The sequence below is a fragment of the Eurosta solidaginis genome, chromosome 3 (genome assembly GCF_040869045.1).
Source record: "Eurosta solidaginis isolate ZX-2024a chromosome 3, ASM4086904v1, whole genome shotgun sequence".
NCBI classification, from domain to species: Eukaryota; Metazoa; Arthropoda; class Insecta; order Diptera; family Tephritidae; genus Eurosta; species Eurosta solidaginis.
This window is the reverse complement of record NC_090321.1, coordinates 227,868,805-227,894,945: the sequence shown is the minus strand read 5'-3', so window position 1 is coordinate 227,894,945 and position 26,141 is coordinate 227,868,805. Positions and strand designations below refer to the sequence as shown.

General features: G+C 35.6%; 1 protein-coding gene across 9 annotated transcripts in view; it reads right to left on the bottom strand.

The window, feature by feature from the left end:
• lig (lingerer) overlaps positions 1-26,141 on the bottom strand; it is a 97,042-nt gene that overhangs the window by 32,759 nt on the left and 38,142 nt on the right. For 5 of the 9 annotated variants that reach the window (XM_067775411.1, XM_067775408.1, XM_067775407.1 and 2 more), the window contains 7 exons: positions 24,916-25,020; positions 23,713-23,810; positions 23,219-23,610; positions 13,409-13,543; positions 13,210-13,332; positions 12,886-13,140; positions 10,254-10,409 (listed from right to left, as the gene is read on the bottom strand). In XM_067775411.1, the coding sequence (XP_067631512.1) occupies positions 10,254-10,409; positions 12,886-13,140; positions 13,210-13,332; positions 13,409-13,543; positions 23,219-23,610; positions 23,713-23,810; positions 24,916-25,020 (1,264 nt within the window). The remainder of the gene's footprint in view (positions 1-10,253; positions 10,410-12,885; positions 13,141-13,209; positions 13,333-13,408; positions 13,544-23,218; positions 23,611-23,712; positions 23,811-24,915; positions 25,021-26,141) is intronic. The other 4 variants (XM_067775404.1, XM_067775406.1, XM_067775409.1 and 1 more) reach the window with 2 other exon arrangements.

Below are 26,141 nucleotides of genomic sequence, written 5' to 3'. Positions count from 1 at the left end.
ACATCTTTTTCTACTTGCTTCACTTGGTGATTCGGCCATGCACCTTGTATAATAATTGGGAAGTTTTCATGAAGATTTTGAGGAGTTTGGAAACTGTTTCAAAAACGTTTTTGAAGTTGATTTTCATAGTTTTCGTTATTTAAATGGAGTACTTTTGTTTAAATTAACAAAAATTAAGTCAGAAGAAAGTAACTGATCAATTTTGCAGAAAAAAAAATCACAAAAAATATCAGCCAAGCAGTCAATTGTGTAGTGAAGTTAATTGAGCGGAAATTTAATTATAAATGTAACATTTGGGTCGACAATGTTTTGACTGGGATTATAATGATTGCAAAAGCTATGGGTTTATCGTTTTTAAGTACACCTTTTCAAACGGAAGAAAATTTTAGGGCTAACCCACAGTGTTAGGCTAACCCACAGTGTTTAAACACATAACGTGTTGTATCTAGACAAATAGTAATTGATTAAGGCCCAGTTTGTCAGTAGTTGGTTAAGCTAAGCTTAAACTAAGTTTGCTCAAACTCTAGTCAAATTTAACCTCCAGTTAAACTACTCAGCAGTTTTTCAGTCACAGTTTAAGGCCGCCTTTGGGGTAGGTTCTTTTTATTATCTAGATAATTTGTAGATATGGCTACAGCTGGATTTTGATTGCCCAACAAACATGGGAAAAAATTAACTCCAGCGAAATATATATCTAGTTCCGGAGGTGATATCCATCATCATTATTTAAATATTTTCAAACCAGATAGTTCTCGAGTTGATATCCAACTTCATTCTCCAATCCCTACCAACCTTTGAGAAATTTTGTAAAATTGAGAGTTTTTGAGTTGATCTCGAATGAATATTCAACACATTTCTCCAGTTGGTTTGCACTAGATATCTAGTTGAGGTGGAGTTGAAAAAAAAATTTCCTAGGTGGTAGGTACCACCAAAACCAACAGCTGTTTATTGTGAGAAATAAACACCTGGTTGATAGTAGTAATGAAACGTAATTAATCAAAAATAAATTATATATATTTTATTTTATTTTCGTGAAAAAACTGTAGTATAGAATCTTACATTGACTCCAGTTAAAGAACCACAATTTTCTAATTAAATTTGTTAAACTTAAGTAATAGCATTTTTGCTTTATAAAAAATTCCCTCTTTTGCTGTACGCTATGATTCTCGAGTTGAGCCACTGTTTCGAAACAACTCTTGATATTTTAGAAGTATGCCTAGTTATCAACATGAGCTCTAATGGTACTCAAGCCCAAATGCTTTTTGGGTACATTCGACGCCATTTCGAACGAACGCAAATCACCTATAAGGTTACCTAGAGTTTAACTCTGCCAGATCGGCCGTTTAAGCTCAGCTTAAACTTCAGTTAAAGTAGACTGAAAAAATGAAGAATAAGTTTAAGCGTAGCTTAACTGAACTGAGTTGAACTTGTACTGAAAAACCGGGCCTAAGAAATAAAAAAAATACTTATATATACCTTACGAAGCCATCAATTTGTTGTATGTTTTTGCGATTGACGTTGATTAAATTAAACATATAATACATGAAGGGATAAGGAAACATGGAAGAAGTTACACATGTGCATACATAATATATACCTCACAAAGATAAACAAGCAAATCTAATATGTAGTAGAATGGGTGATAGTTATTAATACTTGTTTTAGATTCATGATCAGAGGTGGGCACCACTACTATACACGGTCACCAAATTGAGAATGAGTTAGTATACACCAGAGCTGGGAAAAATGCATTAATTTTTCAGTTCATTAGCATTTTAATGCTAAGGTAAAAATCTAATTATTAAATTTTCAGAATTAATGTAAATGGAAAAACTCGAATGCATTATATCGTACGTTTTATTGTAAATTAGGTTCTAAGGCAACTATTGTCCGCTGTTTTGGTCTTTTTAAGTATTCTTTAAATGTCAGCATAATTTCGCCAGTTGGTTATCTTGGTCTGTCATAATATCCCAAAAGCATAGATGAATGGATTTCCGACTCTTTGGCCCGGTTTTTCAGTACAAGTTCAACTCAGTTTGTCAGTTAAACTACCGCTTAAACTTATTCTGCAGTTTTTCAGTCCACTTTAGCTGAAGTTTAAGCTGAGCTTAAGCGCCCAATCTAGCAGAGTTAAACTCTAGTTAACCTATAGGTGATTTGTGTTCGTTCGAAATGGCATCGAATATACCCAACAAGCATTTCGGCTTGAGTACCATTAGAGCTCATGTTGATAACTAGGCATACTTCTAAAATCTCAAGAGTTGTTTCGAAACAGTGGCTCAACTCGAGAATCATAGCGAACTCGGCAAAAGAGGGAATTTTTTATAAAGCAAAAGTTGAAAAAATGTAATTCCCAACTTGTGGTTCTCTAACTGGACTCAAATGTAGGATTCCATATTACAGTGTTTTCACGAAACTAAAATGAAATATATATAATTTAAAAAACAAATAAATGTGAGGCGCGATAACCTCCGAAGAGATTATAGGCCGAGCTTCCCTTCCAATCTGCGTCGTGCTCCTTTTAATTTTTCCTACAAAATGGCGGGACGGCACCTACTTGTTTTATTCCTCCGAACTCCGAACAACATCTTCAAGGCAGATGAGTTTTCACTGAGAGCTTTTGATGGCAGAAATACACTCGGAGTGCTTGCCAAACACTGCCGAGGGGCGACCCCGCTTAGAAAAATTGTCTACTAATTGAATAACCTTGTTTCTAGAACTTTGATATTGCTTTGCGAGGGTCGTGAACCCAGGATCTTCGGTGTGGTAGACGGAGCACGCTACCATCACACCACGGCGGCCACCTATGTAATTTGTTTTTGATTAATTACGCTTCATTACTGTTATCAATCAGGTGTTTATTTCTCACAATAAACAGCTGTTGGTTTTGGAGATTTTTTTCAACTTCACCTCAAATCGATATCCAATGTAGGATATCAACTGTAGAAATGTGTTGAATATTCATTCGAAAACTGTACATTTCTCAAAATCTCTCGAAATTAGGATAATAATTGGAAAATATTAATGACGTTGGAGATCAAATCGAAAACTTTTAATTTTACAAAATTTCTCAAAAGTTAGATAGTGATTGGAGAATGAAGTTGAATATCAACTCGAGAACTATCTGGTTTAAGAATAATTAAATAATGATGTTAGATATCACCTCCGGAACTAGATATATATTTCGCTGGAGTAAATTTTTTTCAATGTTGGTTGAGTAATCAAAATCCAGCTGTTGCCGTATCTACAAATTATCTAGATAATAAAAAACCCAATGTTGCCGCACAAAAAAGCATACCCCGAAGGCGGTCTTAAACTGTGACTGAAAAACTGCTAAGTAGTTTAACTGGAGTTTTAAATTGACTAGAGTTTAAGCAAACTTAGTTTAAGCTTAGTTTAACCAACTACTGAAAAACCGGGCCTTTGTTTCGAGAGAGCGCTGTAAAATGCACATTTTTGTCAATGATGCCACTCCAAACAAAAATGAATAGATCTGAATATGGGGATTTTTGACATACATTTTGGCGATTTTATAGTTTCAATCATTTAATAAAATGATAGTCGAAAAATATTAATTTCTTTAAACTTGTTTTACAATAATACGACTAGTTAGAGTTAAATATAAACAAATCTAAGTAAAATTTACATTTTGATTCAATTAATTACTCTAGTATTGTAACGCATTTAACTCACATTGAAAACCAAATATTCTTTTGAAATTTGAGTAAATCGGACCTAGGATATAATAGTTAACATCATTTAGTGGATGGGGCTTATCTTACATGTCTGACGTTCCAGGCTTTGTGATCAAAATGGACTGGTTGCATATGGACTTCATATTTACAAAACCTGTTTTTATACTCAGCGTGCTTTCCACACAGAGTATATTAACTTTGATTGGATGGCGGTTTGTTGTACAGGTATAAAGGAATCGAGATAGATATAGACTTCCATATATCAAAATCATCAGTGTCGAAAAAAAAATTTGATTGAACCATGTTTGGCCGTCCGTCCGTCCGTCCGTCCGTCTGTCCGTTAACTCGATAACTTGTACTAAATTTGGTACACGAGCTTATCTGGACCCAGAATAGTTTGGTATTGAAAATGAGCGAAATCGGATGATAACCACGCCCACTTTTTATATATATAAAATTTTGGAAAACACAAAAAACCTGAATATTTAGTAAATAATACACCTAGAATGTTGAAATTCGACGTGTGGACTGATATTGACTCTTGATAAAAATTAAAAAAAAAATTTTAATGGGCGTGGCACCGCCCATGGGAGCCATAACTCGAAGAAAAATTGTCGGATCGTAATAAAATTGGGTACACAGATTTTCCCTTCTAGAAAAAATGGACGAGATCGGTTAAAGACCACATCCACTTTTATATACAAGATTTTTAAAAGGGTCGTAGAAGAAAATAATAAGCTACATCTTAGTGAAAAAGAGCTTTGTATCAATAGAATTTTACTTTTTAAATTGAATTATAACATTAAATTGGAAAACACTACAATTTTTGGAAATGGGTGTGGCCCCGCCCCTTTCATGACTAAGCAATTTTCTATGGTTCGGGAGCCATAACTCGAAGAAAAATTAACGGATCGTAATAAAATTGGGTACACATATTTTCCCTATAGCAGAATATATTTCTAGAAAAAATGGGCGAGATCGGTTAAAGACCACGGCAACTTAGATATAAAACAAATTTAAAAGGGTCGTAGACTAGAATAATAAGCTATAACGTAGCAAAAAATAGGTTCGAATCAATGATATTTCACTTATCAAGTTTTATTGTAAGAAGAAATGGACAGACATTTTTTTTTTAAATGGGCGGTGCCACGTGTTATGTAGAAAAGTAATTTATCTGAAATGAAATGTGCAATTGAAGCTCACGCTGAGTATATAATGTTCGATTACACCCGAACTTATACACCTGTACTTGTTAGCGATAACTTTTGAGTGGAAAATAATATTTACCCTCCGCCTTCGAACTAATAATATTTACACTAAAACAAGTATTTTTATCTTCTTTCCCATAATTTTTGAACGAATTTTTAAAGTTGTAGGTCAAACTAAAGTTTACCGAAATTTTTGGCCCGTTTTTCGTTTTAGCTGGCACATTTTTTGTTCTGGCACCCGCTTCAGCTGGAGCGAGGGATTTATCTGTGATTGTTGCCAGCACAAATTTGAGATAAATCCCTCGTGAGAGCGAAAAAAATGTTTCGTATCAAGTCATCTTTGCCCAAAAGAACTAAATTTTGAGTTAAACCAGTCTACAACAAAAACGTGTGATATTTGACAATTTATTGTAAATGTAAAACTTCAAAGCATTAAATTTCAAAAAATAATGCTAATGGTTTCCTTTTCGCATTTTTATTAAATTTGCATTAATTTAGACGAAATAAATTTGAAAAAATTCGTTGAAAAACCATTACCATTTTCCATTGCTTTTATAATGTTTAGTGTCGAACGGTGAATATACCAAGCAGTTTGATGCTTTTTTACATGGTTGGTCATACTTTTCTTAATTAAAACAGAAACTAAAGGCACTTAGGTTAGCGTTATAGAAGCACTTTTAAAACTAAATTAATCCCCTAATGACTATTCATGTCTCGCCGCGATCCGCGTTAACGAAGCTATACAATATCTCATTTATATGTGCTTACGCACCGCTGCCGACTCCTGCTATGAATAACCAGAAAAGATTAAAATCATGCTGGGCGACTTAAACGCCAGGGCTTGCAAGGAATGGGTCTTCGGCCCTACGGTGGGGCAATTTAGCCTTCACGATGTAACATCTCCCAATGAATTGAGCCTGATTAACTTCGCCGCGGCTCGAAATATGGTCATTTGCAGTACCAGGCTCCAGTATAAGATATACACCAAGCTACTTGGCTGTCTCCTGAACGAAGAACACGAAAACCAATTGATCACAGCGATCGACAGCAATTAGGACCACGCTTTGTACGGGAGCGGCAACGCGCGGTATATTGGAGCGTTATCGTGAGGCGAAGAAGGCAGAGGGACGCCTATTTAGAAGGAAAGCGTTGAGCCTTAGAAGCTGGCTGACAGGAAAAAAGCCCTTTAAATTCTAAATTTGGGAATGACGGATGATTTCAAGACCGGGTCAGATTCCTGCAAGAATGATAATAGTGACCTGGTATCTGACGTCCAGAGTGTGCTTGAATTGTGGAGCGAACACTTGTCTTCATTGCTAGCTGGCGAGGGTGAAAACGAACCCGATACCCAAATCGCCGATGATGGAAAACACGTTCCGACTATGACGAAGTGAGAATGGCAATATCCCGGGTAAGGACAAAATCCCGCCGAGCTGTTCAAACATGAAGGCGAAGAGTTAGTAAAGAGCACGCAGCAACTCCTATGCGAAATGTGGTCGGATGAGAGCATGCCTCCAAATTATAATTTATAAATATAATTTATTAATCTGGAGAAGATAATTCAGCAGCGGAACTAAACCTGTACCATCACCATACATAAGAGCGTACAATTACTGGCGCATGCTGTCCCTCTGGACAGGTAAAGAAGCAAAATAAGTGTGTATTGCGGTAAATGAGGACAAGACAAAGTTCATTCGCGCCTTGGCAGCCACGTTACTGTTGACGGATATAAATTCGAGACTGTAAAGAATTTCGTCTATTTGGGAACCAGCATTAACAGCAAAACAATGTCAGCATAGAAATCAAACTAATTATTTATTTCCTATGACAACTGTTTTTGTTTTTATCGGCCTATTGATAAATCATTCAAGGTACGGGAGGGGCAACGCGCGGTATATTGGAGCGTTATCGTGAGGCGAAGAAGGAAGAGGGACGCTTATTTAGAAGGAAAGCGTTGAGCCTTAGAAGCTGGCTGACAGGAAAAAAGCCCTTTAAATTCTACCATAAAATCCAGAGAATGACGGATGATTTCAAGACCGGGTCAGATTCCTGCAAGAATGATAATAGTGACCTGGTATCTGACGTCCAGAGTGTGCTTGAATTGTGGAGCGAACACTTGTCTTCATTGCTAGCTGGCGAGGGTGAAAACGAACCCGATACCCAAATCGCCGATGATGGAAAACACGTTCCGACTATGACGAAGTGAGAATGGCAATATCCCGGCAAAAAATTCACAAGGCGCCACGCCACGTAAGGACAAAATCCCGCCGAGCTGTTCAAACATGAAGGCGAAGAGTTAGTAAAGAGCACGCAGCAACTCCTATGCGAAATGTGGTCGGATGAGAGCATGCCTCCAAATTATAATTTATAAATATAATTTATTAATGCTGGAGAAGATAATTCAGCAGCGGAACTAAACCTGTACCATCACCATACATAAGAGCGTACAATTACTGGCGCATGCTGATGATATTATTATTTGGCTGAACAAACGCGCTCCCTCTGGACAGGTAAAGAAGCAAAATAAGTGGGTATTGCGGTAAATGAGGACAAGACAAAGTACATTCGCGCCTTGGCAGCCACGTTACTGTTGACGGATATAAATTCGAGACTGTAAAGAATTTCGTCTATTTGGGAACCAGCATTAACAGCAAAACAATGTCAGCATAGAAATCAAACTAATTATTTATTTCCTATGACAATTGTTTTTGTTTTTATTATTATAAGGCCAGAACAATAATTTTTTTCTAATGATAATTATTGTTATTTTTTAATTTTTCTAAATTTGAAAAATTGTATTTTGTTTTTGGAATAGTAAGCAGAAAATTTTTCAGACAACCTGCCATAGCTGCGCATACAATTTTTCAAATTTAGAAAAATTAAAAAATAACAATAATTATTATTAGAAAAAAATTATTGTTCTGGCCTTGAGCTCGATTCGAACCTTGAATATTTCCTATGACTTTATCACTTTTAAACAAAATAATGGTTTCATAAAAAAAAAAATTGTATTACCAAAATTATAGCCAATTTCACACAGAGGCTTAATGAAATAATTAGTCAAGTTTTCTACATTAAAGGCCTAATTGAACTCAATCTTCCATACAAAATACAAATTCTTAATTATCTCATTATTGCTTTATTGAATGCCAATTTCACACAGAGGCTTAATGAAAGAATTAGTCAAGTTTTCTACATTAAAGGCTTTATTGAACTCAATCTTCCGAACAAAATACAAATTCTTAATTATCTCATTATTGCTTTACTGAATGCCAATTTCACAAAGAGGCTTAATGAAATAATTAGTCAAGTTTTCTACATTAAAGGCCTAATTGAACTCAATCTTCCATACAAAATACAAATTCTTAGTTATCTCATTATTGCTTTATTGAATGTCTAATTGAGTGAAAAATCTAGTCGGTTTTGCTTGGTGCTTCGAATTTTTTGTCAATGTAACAAATGACAATCAAAAATAAATTATCTTCAATAATTTACGAAAAATAGAAAAACAAAAAAAATTTCAAAATTTAATTTACGCTGCATTTGCTGCAAAAGATAATATGGCTTTTTCGAAAATAGGCACATACATATTTGGTTAGGTGCAACATCTATGGGTAGTTGAGCATGCATTTTATTTTGAGTATATTGTGGCGAATGTTGACATCACCAGGCTGTTAGTAAATAATCACGCAACAACAAAAGCATGAAGCAAGCCACACTGGTGTACATGAATATATCAGTCATCATTTACACACATATGTACATACAGGGCAACGAAGAGATATTTCACACACACATGTGGTTATCAGCCGAAGTAGTTACACATACACACGCATATGGCTATACGAGAGGCTATAAACTACAAATACACGCATATAGCTGGTAACCAAGCAGGAGATTCTAGAAGGAGAAACGTCTGGACCTTTGGAGAAATATGCGGACAAGGCAACAGAGAGCATAAAAGCAGCGCAAGCTGAGGAATGACTAATCAGCTTGATTTAAACACGCTATCATTTGCGAAGTGAAGTATAATTATGAAGTATAGTTGTACTACTCCCAAAGTTGTCTAATAAAGACCATTTTGAAATACAGAATATTGGAGTGATTTATTCAACATTTTAGCGATTCGAACGATAGCAGAAGGTTTCAAATAAGCGGAATTTCCCTAAACTCGTTACAATACTTATAGTTAAGAAGGAAACGGCTGCTTTCCATTTTAACAATTTTTTGTAAAAACAAAATATTTTTTTGGAAATGCTGACAGATGTTCGCTTAATAAAGCAAAAGTCCCTGTATAAGAAGGAAACCTTAATTATTTCATTAAATATAATTGTGGTTCGATTAAGTTTCTGTGTGAAAACGGCATAATGCATTAAATGTTTTCATTGGCATTATCCTAGAAATTAATGAAATACAATTTTTCAATGATTTTTTTTCTCAAACGTTAATGCCAAATTTTCCACTTACATATAATTTGAAAAATTGTATGTATTAAGCATTTACATTAGCTCAATGCTTTAATGGAACATTAGTGCATTTTTCCCAGCTCTGGTATATACGAATGTGTAGCGAGCCCGAAAGCAAAATAAATTATTTGGTCCTCTGTTATAAAGAGTGCGTGCGAAACTTCTAGGTCCGACACATAAGCAGTTTTTCATATAGATGAGTTTAACACATGCTTATGCATTATGAGTAGATTGCACGTATTTTTTATGGAGAACGGTAGAATGAGCGACACTGGCGCCATCTGATATTGAAAAGTAGCCAACTCCCCAATTTTGTTACAAGCAAATCATAAGAAGAAGAATTTGACATTTGCTTTGGCTAAGGGGCACTTGTTGGCGCACTTTGCAAGTAAAATTATTTTTCCCACTGGTTGGTCAATTTTCTAACATTTTTCGCAATTAAAAACTGCAATATAACAATCGAATACGACACCAAATATGTTAGCAAGTATTTTTGTTGTATAGGGAGGGTGTTTACAACAGTGCTTCGCGAAATTTTGTATGTGAATGGGCAAGGCGTAATAAACTTCAATTGCCAAGTCTGAAGTTCCTTCATATTTACAAACGCAACATCTTGGTTGATTGTGGCGATGTTATTGGAATGCATAAGCTTGTGTTAAACGCATCTATATGAAAAATGTCATTGTGCCGCGGCCTTTCCTTGCTGTACGGGCATCAAAATCAAACTAAATGAGTTTTTCGTTGATTTTGATGAAGTTTTCGCTGTACTCTCGCTCATCGTATATGGCCGCTGAGCATGTGCTAAGTTCCCACCCCTGTTCGTGATACATACATACATACATGCGCGTATAATTCAATTATTATATAGTATAACGTTACATTACCTGATGGATTGGTTGGTGAATCATATTGTGATGACCTGCTGTTGGCATTGGTAAATACATGCCATAGGGCTGAGCTGAGGTACCACCAGCTGTTTGGGTATTCGGCATATTAAATGGTGGTGGTGTGCCCGAATGGAAATTCTGCTTCTCGTATGACTGCCAAGTACAAAAAAATATATATATGTGTATATTAGAGCGGGTCAAATTGTATGGGGAAAAATGGGGGAAAAAACTGCAGGTGCACATCCAGTTTCTGAATCTATGGGCCATACTGAGTAATATTGTCCATGGGACCATAGGTCTGAAATGAATTTTGAGCCTCCCTAATTTTGTTAGAAAATTGTATATCCCAATCCGAATCCGAATTTGACATTTATTTTCATGTAGTTTATTTGTGAGAGCCGCTATTCGAATTGGGATATAAAATTTTCCAACAAAATTGGGGAGGCTCGAAATTGATTTCAGACCTATGGTCCCATGGACAATATTACTCAGTATGACCCATAGATTCAGAAACTGGATGCGCCTTTTCAACAATAAATTTGAACCACTCTAATGTGTATATATATGGGGAATTCTTTGTCAAATCAGCCACCCCCTTCCCATTTCAATTTTGGGGAAAACAATTTTTTGAGCAGACGAAAAAATTCGTCCAGAAGTGTAGTTTTTTATACCGTTAGCTGTTTTTTAAAAATAAAGTTTTTTAACCTGAAAAAAACTGTCAAAAGTGAGGCATCTTGCAAAAAAGTGCCATTTTTTAGTCAAAAATAATCGATGAAAACATAATTTCTCAATAATAATGACCAAATTACGTATTAGAAATATCGTGGGGGTCGCTAAACAAGAATCCGATGTCGAATTTCCAATTCAAGATGGCGCCCAACATACAGAATTTAGTAGAAATGGGTCAACAGTAAGGAAAATACTGTCCGCCATCTTGAATTTGAAATTTGACATCCGATTCTTGTTTAGCGACCCCCACAATATTTCTAATAAGTAATTTGGTCATTATTATTGAGTAATTATATTTTCTTCGATCATTTTTGACTTAAAAATGGCACTTTTTTGTAAGATGCCTCATTTTTGATAGTTTTTTTTTCAGGTTAAAAAACTTTATTTTTAAATAAAATATTTTAAAAAAAAATTTTTTTAGTTAAACGCTTTTATTGAAAACAATACTTACATGAAGTAATAATAACACTAAAACCTAGAAAATAATTAGGTAGGTCCTAGGTACTAGTCATCACACTCTTCATCAATCTAGGGCGTTGATCGGACAATTAAATAAAAGCGTTGGGCGCGTAAAATTTCTAAAAATGTGAGGCGTAGCATAACCTGATTAAGGTTCAGTTGGTCTTATACATGACTATCAATAGAAATTTGACGCGTCCAACGCTTTTATTTAATTGTCCGATCAACGCCCTAGATTGATGAGGTGTGTGATGACTAGTACCTAGGACCTACCTAATTATTTTGTAGCTTTTAGTATTATTATTACTTCATGTAAGTATTGTTTTCAATAAAACCGTTCAACTTTAAAATTTTTTTTTAATTATTTTATTTTCATGGCAGAAATACACCCGGAGCGCTTGCCAAACACTGCCGAGGGGCGACCCCGCTTAGAAAAATGTTCTTCTAATTTAAAAACCTTATTTCTAAAATTTTGATGTTGCTTTGTCCGGGGTGCGAACCCAGGGCATACGGTGTGGTAGGCTGAGCACGCTACCATCACACCACGGTGGCCGCCCTTGTATGTATTATGTGTTCCAAATATGAGCCAAATCGGACCACAAATACGTTTTTTGTGAATATCTCGATCCTTGCGCCTCCTAGGACCGATTTTTTTTCATAGGTCGCTTTCTATTCTTGTATGTATTATGTGTTCCAAATATGAGCCAAATCGGACCACAAATACGATTTTTGTGAATATCTCGATCCTTGCGCCTCTTAGCGGCGATTTTTTTTCAAAGGTCGCTTTCTATTCTTGTATGTATTATGTGTTCCAAATATGAGCCAAATCGGACCACAAATACGATTTTTGTGAATATCTCGATCCTTGCGCCACCTAGCGGCGATTTTTTCATAGGTCGCTTTCCATTCTTGTATGTATTATGAGCCAAATCGGACCACTAATACGATTTTTGTGAACATCTCGATCCTTGTGCCACCTAGCGGAAATTTTTTTCATAGGTCGCTTTCCATTCTTGTATGTATTATGTGTTCCAAATATGAGCCAAATCGGACCACAAATACGATTTTTGTGAATATCTCGATCCTTGCGCCACCTAGCGGGGATTTTTTCTTATTATTTCATTGTCATCGGGTTCTGAACTATATTCCCAGTTTCAAGCTTGTAGCTTAACGGGAAGTTACTTAAATTTCAATTACAAAGTTCGTTCACAACGACCGTGCATGCGGCCGTGCGGCCTGCCTATCAAGTCAAGCTAAATAAAACCGTTTACAAACAGCTAACGGCATAAAAAACTACACTTCTTAAAGAATTTTTTTGTGTGCTCGAAATTTTTTTTTTGCCAAAATTGAAATGGGCAGGGGAGTGGCTGATCTGACAAAGAATTCGCCATAGATATAAAATAAATATTACTTTTTATTGCACTTCACTATATAAACTTACATTGACCTTATTCAGCGCTACATGTCCTTTACCGTACATAGACGATGTTATATCTGAATTTGTTCCACTCTGTGGCGGATTTGCGACATTTTGCGATTTTGTTTGTTGATTAACGGTTGATGGATAAGCGCCCTTTGTATAATCTTGTGAAGCTTGTTGCAGCGCATCGTAACTGGTTGAACCATAACCAGTGCTGTATGAAGGCTTCGGAAATTGGCCACCAGACGCTGTGTTAGCAGCAGGAATTTGCTGCTGCTTAAATTATTAAAAACCAAAAACAAGTATTAATTTATAATATATCAGAATGAAAATTAATAAGCTTACCGGATAAATTGCTGGTGTGCCGTACTGAAAACTACCAGGCATAACATTGCCACTATAGAAGTAGTAAGGAACATTTAGCATTGGACCGCTTGAACCTGCTTGTTGTGTCATTGTACTTGACACCTAAGTGGAGGGAGGTGGAAACAAATTGAATTTTTCAAAATGTGTATGGTTAAATTTAACGAGCTTAAACGCTTACATTACTAACTGGGCTAGAATTGTTGTCCGTTCTTGTGAAACGTGCATCAGTCATGGTTGAATATGCTACAGAGCCCAAATTATCACGTCCAGTGCCCAAACTAGTAGGCGTGTAGTTGAGATCGTAATAACCTTGCTGTAAATTAAAATAAGAAAAAAATTGGGTAAAAAATGAGAGTATGGCTAAGACAAAAGGAAAAATAAACAATGAATAGCAACACAGAGATGAAAATGAAATGAATCGCTCAGGCGAAAAAATTTGTCAAAAATCAATCAATGAAAATTAGCTTACGGCCGGATTCACGCTTCGTATAAAATTATTCTTAATTGAGTTTTACTCAACTGTACACAAAACACAAGCGTGAAACCGGGAAATGCATTGTTTTGAATTTTTTTTAACTTTTATTCCTACACATACTTACTAGCGGAACCTATACATACGCGCCGGCGACGGCCGTACTGAATTTTTATTTATTTTTTTTTTTTTGTTTCTATTTAATTTTTATGTTTTCTATTTTAAAAAGTTTTAGTTTTATTTGTTTCTAAACTTTTTTTAATTTTTTGTTTTACTCTCTGCAATGCTATTTTTATACTCAGCTGAGGAGAACTCACAGAGTATATTAATTTTGTTCGCATAACGGTACACCGTAACGGCATAAACTAATCGGGATAGATATAGACTTCTATATATCAAAATGATCTGGGCGAAAAAAGAAATTCATTTAGCCATGTCCGTCCGTCCGCCCGTAAACACGATAACTTGAGTAAATTTTGAGGTATGTATCTTAATGAAATTTGATATGTAAGTTCCTGGGCACTCATCTCAGATCGCTATTTAAAATGAACGAAATCGGACTATAAACACGCCCACTTTTTCGATAATGAAAATTTCAGGACAGGGAGAAATATACATCTATATTGGGTCCGACGGCATATAGGAATATTTGAGAATGAAAAAGCGGATGAACTAGCTTAAAAGGGCGTATCTCTCGAAGTTTGCTCCGTAGACGTCCCAATTAGATTGAGCGAGATTAAGAGAAGGCGAGAGATGCACATGATCGACCAAGCGGGAAAGACGTGGACCCAATTGAGGGGCTGCAAAGTATCGAAGACCATTTGTAGGTCTTACAACCCAAAGTTACATCTATCATTAAAAAAAATGACTGTAGACTCATAACGGGTATTGTGACTGGACACTGCCTTCTGGCGTCACATGTCTTTAAATTAGGCTTGGTCAGTGATAGCGGATGTAGGATGTGCGGGTTGGACTAGGAAACGATCGAGCACGTTTTGTGCTCGCACTCTGCGCTTTCCAGGCTAAGACTCCAGTTGTTAGGAGTGATACAGCTATCAGATCTAGATGTAGTAAGTGGCATAGGTCCTAGAAAGCTTCATAGGTCATGGGTTTTTTCACTATGGTAACACCGCGGGCTCAGACAGTCTATGTGCGGTCCCCATGGACCATCGATTGGTATTGAAAATGGGCGAATTCTTACGATAACCACGCCTAGTTTTTCGATATCGAAAATTTAGACAAAATGCGACCATTTTGTACCTAAGACCGATAAAGTGATAAAACTGGATACTTGAGTGGACCCAAAATATAAATTTCGTAAAATATTGGAAAATTGGCGTGGCAGCGGCTAAATTTAGAAGGCGCGAATTCGAAGGTTTTTTAGCAGTATATCAGAACATGTTTAAGATATCATGTTGAAATTTGGGACGTAGGTTAATATACATACATATATACACATTAGGAAAACTAATAGTTTTCGTTGAAAAAAATTAAAATTTGTTCAAATTTTGGAAAATGGTTGTGGCACCGTCCAGATTTAGAAGAACATTTGAAAGTTTTAAAGCTCTAACTCAAAAGCCTTGAAAGATATTATGTTGCAATTTGGCACGGAGGTTATGCTTGCTATAATATACATAAAATGTAAGGCGCGTTAACCTCCGAAGAGATCTAAGGCCGAGCTTCTCTTCCAATTTGCGTCGTGCTCCTCTTGATTTTTCCCTACAAATTGGCCGGACGGGACCTACATGTTTTATGCCGACTCCGAACGGCATCTGCAAGACAGATGAGTTTTCACTGAGAGCTTTTCATGGCAGAAATACAATCGGAGCGCTTGCCAGACACTGCCGAGGGGTGACCCCGCTTAGAAAAATTTTCTTCTAATTGAAAAATCTTATTTCTAAAATTTTGATGTTGCTTTGCCCGGGAGTTGAACCCAGGGCATACGGAGTGATAGGCGGAGCACGCTACCATCACACCACGGTGGCCGCCATATAATATACATAGCTTGTGAAAATTAACAAAATCTGTTACCGCCCACACCCACTTAAAAAATCGATAACGTAAGGAAACTTCTGTTCACTTTATGACAAAAATTTTAATTTCTTAAAATTTAGGAAAATAGGTATGGCACCGCCTCCTTTGAAAAGAAGAAAATTTAAAAGTTTGGCAAGTTCTATATCAAAAGAATGTCAAGATATCATGTCGAAATTTGGCATGGTGGTTGTCCCTGCATTTATTCACATATTGCGACGAATATTAGCATCACTATGCTGTTAGTAAATAATCCCGCAACAACAAAAACTTGGAGCAGCCACTCTTATGTACGTGTGCAATTTAAAGCTACCAACACTTATGTAGAAGGCGACTAAGAGCTATATCACACAGACAGATGTAGCATCAGCCGAAGTAGTTACTCACACATACACACGCATATGGCTATAAACTACAAATATACATGTACTTACATATATAGCTGGTAACTAACCATGCAGGAGATACAAAAGTTCTAGAATGTGAAAAGTCTAGACATTAGGAGAAATATGCCAACGAAGCAACGGAGAGTATAAAAGCAGCGCAAGCTGAATAATCAGTAATCAGTTTAATTTAAACACGCTATCAGTTGAGAAGTGAAGTATACTTGTACTACTCCCAAAGTAGTCTAACAAAGACCATTTTGCAATACAGAATATTGGAGTGATTTATTCAACAGTTTAAGCGGAATTGCGCTAAATTCGTTACAATATGTATACACATTGGGAAAATTTTTCAAAATCGATTGACGACCTCGCCCACGTCAATATTTTTCTTTTTCTCAATATCTAATGGCAACAAAAAGTTGAATACATATACATATTTGTAGTATATAACTAAATTTTACTGATATTTCACTTCAAAGTAAGACAATTTGAAAATTGCGTTGGCCCGTCCTCTTTATGGATAATCTCTCTATAATAACTGCCATGATTAATGTCCTCAAACAAAAATCGAACATTACTTACGAAATTTGGTATAAGGATTGTTTTTAAACGACAAGCATAACAGACATTTAATTAAGATTTTGGAAACTGTGCGCGGCACCGCAGGAGCATTCCAAGTCGTAAATCAGAAGTCGTTAGTACTACTATGCAGAATTATGGTTCCTGGAATTATATAAAGATCTGCGAAAAATTCGTACTAAACGACCTCGCCTACTTTTTTTTTTAATTGCTTAAAAATTTAGTGATGATCAAAAATTTGTAACGTTTTTATGGCTTGTCACTACATTACATTGTATTCAATGTTGCGACGAATATTAGCATAACTAACCTGATACTAGTAGCATTAAGCTGATACTAAGCAGCCACTCGTATGTACGTAAACATATCAATCATCATTTACACACATATGTACTTACAAGGCAACGAAGAGATACTCGCAAACACATGTAATCATCAGCCGAAGTAGTACTCACGCATACACCCGCATATGGCTATAGGAGAAACAGAAACTAGAAATAGGTATACATGTATGCTAATAACCAAGCAAGGGATACAATTGTTCTGGAATACAGTTTCGCGAAATGACTAGACCTTAGGAGAAATGGATGAACGAGAAAACTGAGAGTATAAAAGTGGCGCAATCTGAGGAATCAGTAATCAGTTTGATTTAAACACGCAATTAGTTGTGAAGTAAGAGTTATTGTGAAGTACTCTCAAAGAAGTCTAATAAAGACCATTTTGCATTACTGGATATTGGAGTTATTTATTCAACAGTTTAGCGATTCGAACGTTAGCAGAAAGTTTCAAATAAGAGGAATTTGTCTAAATTCGTTACAATATTTTAAATAGTCCTTTTACGCTTCTTTTAGTTATACTCGTCACAAAACGGAAATCAGGTAAAAATCAAAAAGTTTTAACTATATTTGGTAAGAACATATATAGTTTCTATAAGTAGTATATTTCAGCTTTAATGTTCGTGATATTTCTCTCTAAATGTATACCTAATATATATTCAAGAGCACACAGCTGGGTATATGTTTGGATTTGCCCGAACTTAGACTTGCTTACTTATTTTAAATTCGTTTTTTAACATTTTTTTTATCAGCCTTTAATATTTCTTTGAACTGCCTATTTTAAATGTTTACTCGAATGAATATATAGAATTTTTATACCGTAGCGATTCATTTCACTTCATCAATTGGATTATTTACAAAAGAAAGTGCGATGCAATAAAGCCAAAATATTACAGACAAGCATTGGGAGGGAGATTTAGATTCATTAAAATCATATGGGGAAAAGGAAAACTTAGGAAAAATTATCGAAGAGATGCCGCATTATCGTTTCAAAATGCAGTTAGCTTTTACACAAAAGATATATAAGATATGCATATGCAGTGTGAATTAACAAATAGCACCAGAATTTTGAATTGTGATTGTTTAATTCATACGAATGTTTATGAAAAAATAATTCAATCTATACCACATACGGTTACTCACAAAACTAGGTACAAAAACTCAAATGCAGTGGCTCACAGCTTAATTGATAATTTTCATCTAAAATATCGCAAATTCCCTAACAGAAACCACATTCAAAAAAATGTCTAAGGTTATTCAAAGGTAAGGACAATTAATCAAAATTTCAAAAATGACGATCAAAATTTTAAAATTTTGTTTCAGAATTTCTAGAAAATGCATTTTTGTTCATGCGATGTATGGAAGAAATTGCTCAATACCCTCGCCGAAAAAAATTCTGAAAATTCAGGAAAAATTTTGAGCTATTTCTAACTTGCACATTATTATACTAAAATTTATTGGGCTACAAAACTGCATACTCAAAAATTTCCTAGAAATTCTGAAACAAAATTTTAAAATTTTGATGGTCATTTTTGAAATTTTGATTAAGTCTCCTTACCTTTGAATAACGTTTGACTTTTTTTAAATTTGGTTTCTTTTAGGGAATTTGCGATATTTTAAATGAAAATTATCAATTAAGCCACTGCATTTGAGTTTTTTCAGCATAAACCAAGTGTGTACTTATTTTTGTGAGTAACTGTATTATCTAGACCAAAAACACAAATTTTCCAAACAAAAATTATTGTTACGTTTAAAAGACGCTTACATTACGTACGAAGTTGTTTGGTCAGAAACATCTTTGATAAGAAGTTATAATTTTTGCTGAAAATATCCAACATTTCTAACTTTTGTGTATGCCCTGGAATTTTAATTTTTGTTGTTTCTGTCATAGACCGAGCTTTATTTAAAAAAAAAATTATACCTATATGACACTACTTTATTTTCTCTGTACTTTTCCTTTTTTTCTCTTATATTTTTTGTCGCCCTCTTCCCTCCTAATACGATTTCAGTACTTGTGTAAGTGTGTAGACTATATTTCAAAAACTAACGAAATACAAGAAAAAATACAACCTAGTTCACTAAAAACAAACGAGCCACTTTGTACTTCGATAGGTTTTTTTGTCATTCGGTCGTTTTTATAATCAGCTGAGCAGAGCTCACAGAGTATATTAATTTTGTTCGCATAACGGTACACCGTAACGGCATAAAATAATCGAGATAGATATAGACTTCTATATATCAAAATGATCTGGGCGCAAAAATAAATTCATTTAGCCATGTCCGTCCGTCCGTCCGTCCGTCCGTCCGTCCGTAAACACAATAACTTGTGTAAATTTTGAGTTATCTTAATGAAATTGTGTATGTAAGTTCCTGGGCACTCATCTCAGATCGCTATTTAAAATTAACGAAATCGGACTATAACCACGCCCACTTTCGATATCGAAAATTTCGAAAAACCGAAAAAGTGCGATAATTCATTACCAGAGATGGATAAAGCGATGAAAATTGGTAGGTGGGTTGACCTTATGACGCAGAATAGAAAATTAGTGAAATTTTGGTCAATGGGCGTGGCACTGCCTACTTTTAAAAGAAGGTAAGTTAAAAGTTGCAAGCTGTTATTTGGCAGTCGTTGAAGATATCATGATCAAATTTGGCAGGAACGTTACTCCTATTACTGTATCTGTTCTAAATAAAAATTAGCAAAATCGGATGACGCACCCGCCCACATAAAAAACAAAAAGTTTAAGTAAAATTTTAACAAAAAATTTAATATGTTCAGAGTATATAAGTAAATTATGTCAATATTCAACTCCAGTAAAAAGCCATAAGAGCTGCTGTTGCCATGCAGGCGCGAGAAGAATCGATCCGACGTTGGCAAGATCAGTGGAGCAACAGCATCGTAGGAAAGTGGACTAGGGAACTAATCCCTGAACTTGATCCATGGTTGAAGCGACCGCACGGAGAGGTAGACTTTTACCTGACCCAGTTTCTAACGGGACATGGTTACTTCCGCAAATACCTACACAGAATGGGTAAGGTTGATAGCCCGAGCTGTCTGTACTGTGGGGAAATAGACGATGTACGCCACACCTTCTTCGAATGCAGGCACTTCTCCCATCAGCGAAGGAGGGTAGAAGAGGTACTTGGCGACCTATCCCCGGGCAGTGTCATTAATAACATGACCTGTCGAAGAGACAGATGGGATACGGTCAGCACATATGTGAGGCATATACTTACCAGTAAACGAGAAGACGGATGCCTAGCCCATTAGCGTGAGAGTAGCCATAGAGCTCACGTAGCGCGCACCCGTACCCGAAGTAATGCTAAACGCGGTCCCAGGTACGGGGATTTGCGCGGGCCGTGGGAGGTTAGGTTTTAGTGGGTAGGCCTTCATGGCAGAAGGGAGTCCTACACTCGGAGAGTCTCGCAGTGAGGCTTAAATATCCCGGTCAGTGCATAAAGCATTTCCTCCTTCCACGAAACACAAAAAAAAAAAAAAAAAAAAAAAAAAAAAAAAATAAGCCACAAAATACAAAAGTTAAAAAAAAAAAATCTAACTGGGCGTGGCTCCGCTCTTTTTCATTTTATTTGTCTAGAATACTTTTAATGCCATAAGTCGAACAAAAATTTACCAATCCTTGTGAAACCTGGTAAGGGCATAGCTTTTATTACGATAACTGTTTTTTGTGAAAATGGGCGAAATCGGTTGAAGCCACGCCCAGTTTTTATATACAGTTGACCTGTCCTTCCGCGCGTCCGTTAACACGATAACTTAAGCAAAAATCGATATATCTTTACCAAACTTAGTTCAGGTACTTATCTGAACTCACTTTGTCTTGGTATTAAAAATGCGCGAAATCCGACTATGACCACGCCCACTTTTTCGATATCGTTAATTCTAAAAATTAAAAAAAAAATGCCACAATTCTATACCAAATACGAAAACAGGAATGAAACATGATTATTGGATTGGTTTTTTGACGCAAAATATAAGTTTAGAAAAAACTTTGTAAAATGGGTGTGCCATATTTAGTAGAAGAATATGAAAAGGTTCTGCACTGTTCGTGGTATTACATATATAAATAAATCAGCGGTACCCGACAGATGATGTTCTGGGTCACCCTGGTCGACATTTTGGTCTATATCTCGAAAGCGGCTTCACATATACAACTAAGGCCCACTACCTTTTAAAATACTCTTTAATACCTTTCATTTGATACCCATGTCATACAAACACATTCCAGGGTTACCCTAGGTTCATTTTCATGGTGATTTTCCCTTATTTGACAAAGGATGAAGGAAAATCGTTTCAAAAAACGTCGCCCTTGGTCTACAATTTGGTCGATATTTCCCAAACGTATGTGATATGGAATTAAAAACCACTTATAAACCATCTACGAAACCAACGCAGCTAAGCTCTCAGCTGAGTATGTAATGTTCGGTTACACCCGAACTTAGTCTTCCTTACTTGTTTTCTTTATTTTTTTGTGACAAATTTTGTGCATAACAAAAAATAAATAACTAAATGTAAGGCGCGATAACCTCCGAAGAGATTTGAGGCCGAGCTTCTCTTCCATTTTGCGTCGTGCTCCTCTTGATTTCCCCCACAAATTGGCCGGACGGGACCTACATGTTTTATGCCGACTCCGAACGGCATCTGCAAGGCAGATGAGTTTTCACTGAGTGCTTTTCATGGCAGAAATACACTCGGAGCGCTTGCCAAACACTGCCGAGGGGCGACCCCGCTTATAAAAATTTTCTTGTGTGGTAGGCGGAGCACGCTACCATCACACCACGGTGGCCGCCAAACTTTCAACTTTCTGGTGAAAAAAGTGAACCATCAGAGACCGACAAAATTTTCCCGTATTATTTGCAATGTTTTTATTGTTAAAAATTTTAATGAAAAAATTAAATTTAAAGTATAAACAAAAACATGTCAAACTCACTAATTTTGGGGGAGCAGTGGTCTCGCTTTCTCATGGTACAAATTATTTTTATATTTTGAAGTTACGATAAAGTTTTCGTCAGTTTTTCTAGCTAAGAATTCAAGACAAGTAGTGTCACATAGTTACAACTAAATCGAAATAATCATAAAATTTTCGAATTTTGACAGTATTTTTTGACCTCAGCTGTGTTTATTATGAGTGTTGTACAAACAAAAGAAATTTATTTGAAATCTTTAAAACACATTTTGTAAAAATTTAAATGGCCAATCATATTTTAATTACATTTATGCTTTTGAGGATTCACGTGGTTTTACAAAAATAACAAAACACTGCCGAGGGGCGACCCCGCTTATAAAAATTTTCTTGTAATTGAAAAACTTATTTCTAAATTTTGATGTTGCTGTGTGAACCCAGGGCATACGGTGTGGTAGGCGGAGCACGCTACCATCACACCACGGTGGCCGCCAAACTTTCAACTTTCTGGTGAAAAAAGTGAACCATCAGAGACCGAAAAAATTTTCCCGTATTATTTGCAATGTTTTTATTGTTAAAAATTTTAATGAAAAAATAAAATTTTAAGTATAAACAAAAACATGTCACACTCACTAATTTTGGGGGAGCAGTGGTCTCGCTTTCTCATGGTACAAATTATTTTTATATTTTGAAGTTACGATAAAGTTTTCGTCAGTTTTTCTAGCTAAGAATTCAAGACAAGTAGTGTCACATAGGTACAACTAAATCGAAATAATCATAAAATTTTCGAATTTTGACAGTATTTTTTTGACTTCAGTGTTGTACAAACAAAAGAAATTTATTTGAAATCTTTAAAACACATTTTGTAAAAATTTAAATGGCCAATCATATTTTAATTACATTTATGCTTTTGAGGATTCACGTGGTTTTACAAAAATAAGTTTAAATTTCAACAGAGAATTTGGAAAATGAATGAAAAATGTTGTTAGGAAGTGCATATGGAAATGAATTTTAATATGCAATTTAGAGCACAACAAATGGTTATTATGTAGGAAAATGTAGAGGAGGAATTATTAAAGTAGTATATATTATAAACATATGCAATAGATTAATGAAATTTTTGTTTGAATGATATTATACACCTAATTGCATAATTTTGATTTATACTTTTTTATATTAAATGGATGCTTGTGAAAATTATCTATTTTAGTTTTTTTTTTATTTTCAGTTTTCTAAGTTTTGCGTTTTCTCCATATGTGAACTCACCACGTGTGGCACTCTCTGTTGCATCATTTGTATATCCTCGTAAGAATAAACTGGTTGCTGATAGTATGGCAATCCAGTCTGTATATATTGACTAACCATTTGGATGTTGGGCACCATTCCGCTAGCGCTTGTTTTATTTGATGATGACGATGAAACGCCGGCGGCTGCAGCTGCTGCTGCCACTACAGATGATGGATTATTACTGCTGCTGCTGCTGCCGACGCCGCCACCGCCACCACTACCACTGCCGCCAACACTACCGCTACCACCACCACCACCGCTAACAGTACTGCTACTATTCGTATTCACATTACTATTGTTAGCACTACTGCTCACACTATTGTTAGACACAACGCCGCTCGTGCTATTGCTGTTCACATTCGAATTATTGGCTATAAGCACAAATAAATAAAATAGCAGTTAAACTAATAATTATTATGAATGTATAAACAAACAATTTGTAGTGTTTTTATTTAATTTTTTAAAATGCCTACAATTAACCGATGCAGATGAATTAGCCGCCGAATTGGCTGACACTGCTGAGTTTCCAGCTGGCCCACTACTGCTACCTCCTACGCTGCTCGATGTCACCCTGCAGTAATAATGAAATTATTTATTTATACAGTTTATTTTAAATCGTATAATGAATTGATAGTTGGTTACAAGGGCGTATGCAGGGGCGGCCGTCCCCCCCCCCCCCTTCGCGAACTAACAACACAAAACTGAAAGTTAAACATCAACAACATAAAATGTTTTCAGTTCCTCATCTTTATCTAGACTCCCTAATTTGTTCTCTAAGTGGTTTTCGCAGCAAAGTAATGCTGTTTTTTGTTTGACTATATTGCATCCAAATATTGTCAAAAAGATGAGTCTTAAAGACATTGAAAGCAAAGTTGCCGATGCCAAGGTGTGTTATAATTTATATGGTATTGATAATGAACTGGAATTGTGGTACAGAGCCAACAGATTTTGCATGTGTCTTCCAGAAGACAGCATTCCATACAAAGATAAGAGAAGCACTTGAACTTCTGCTTGCAATGCCCTGCACAACCGCAACTGTGGAACGCTCCTTCAGCACTCTAAGGAGGGTAAAGACGTGGTTGAGAACAACAATGGCAGAATCTTGCCTTGATGGTAAATACATTTTTTTTAAATATATTTATTGTTTCTTTTTTTCAAAGGTTTATGTATGCTGAGTGCTCTCAGAAAATTTGTAGCGGAAAATTATAAATACTCGAAGAATTATACTTACTTAAAAGGTTTTCTAATACTCAGGGAATGAGTAATGCAATTTAAAATACATTTCTGTAACTAAATAAAGTATGTGGAAAAATACAATTTTGTTGAATCTGAAACTCACTTGGGGGATCGATCACATTTCTAAAGTAATTAATCTATCTAATTCAATAAAATTTTGAATTACCAAATCCTAGACATGGTAGATATTTTAGGAAGCTCTTGATAAATAAATACAAATTTTAACGGACTGCCAGAGCCCACAGCTTGGTCTATAAAGCAGGCCTACCTAGACGTCATTACTCTTTATACTTATAAATACGCTATATATGAATCTGAAAAAAAAAAAAAAAAAAAAATTGGCCCCCCCTTTGTGAAAGGCTGGATACGCTCTTGGTTGGTTAGCAAGTTCTTCAAAATTTTAAATTTAATTGTTACTCAACATGTTGGTATGTACTTACCCATCGTAATGTGATCCACCGGACCCTGTTGTGGTATCCTTCAACTTAGCACTATTACTAAAGTTGCTGTATTGAGAGGATGAAGTATTTGTGCTACCGGCAAACCTATTCAATACAAAACAATAACAAAACAATCACAAATCGTGTTAATTGCAACATTCTACGATATCTTAAGGATGGACAAAAAAAGCTTAACTTAGTAGCTATAAAAGGGGATGTGCGATTAATTAGCTATATATGCTGAAGAAACCACATATTTGTTGATTGAATGTTAAAGAATAATTTGTAAACACAACGGTATTTTAAGTGGGTCGACACACTTGAAAGTCGATTGTGTCAAACGAATTTTAAATGGGTCACAAATGTAAAATGATACGAAACACAACCCAAATTTGAGGATACAATTTGAATAGCCATACACAACTAGCACACACACATTGTATGTGGCCATTCTTCAAAAGCCGGTGGTGTAGCGTTACTAGGAAATGCCCGTCATTCTGAATGCATTTAACAATACAAAATACGCACGCACTTATAGACCACACAAATAGCTAAATGTACCGACCCAAATATTTATGCATTCTCAGCGGGAGTTCACCAATGGGTTATTAATGCTTGTACATGCATATTTGTTTACATTTGTCAATTCGTCTCATTGACCAACATAATTATCGATCAGTCACGCTGGCCGACATATTTGTCTGTCAATCATATTGACGTCGAACCATATGTAATAACGTACCTAAATAGGTCGTTCCAATATGGTGACATCGCATACCACAAATATTGTAAACTTAGTTTGTAAATATTAGTATCTGTAGAATAAGAATATTTTATATAAAAGGGGAAGTAATTTCCAAATAAAGAACATTCATAGTCTTACACTCGGGAAAGGGAAGTAATTTCCAAATAAATAACACTCATAATCTGACACTCAACTATTCAGGCTTGTTTAATTTACAAGCAACTATAGCTGATTCCTATTGTTTTATAAAATAATTCTATGGCATATTGGCATCTGTAATAGTGTTACAAATCTTATGGTCTGACAATGCATATACAAACCGAACGCGTCAATTCTTTCGCCTTTCCACTTTGCTTCCAGAATAGCACTGAAACGAACCATGTTCTTTTACGGACACAGTCGATCATTTAAAATCTTCGGTTTGTGTTTGCCATCAACTATAAACAATTGAAGAAAAGCTGAGCTCGGCAGTACAACCAGC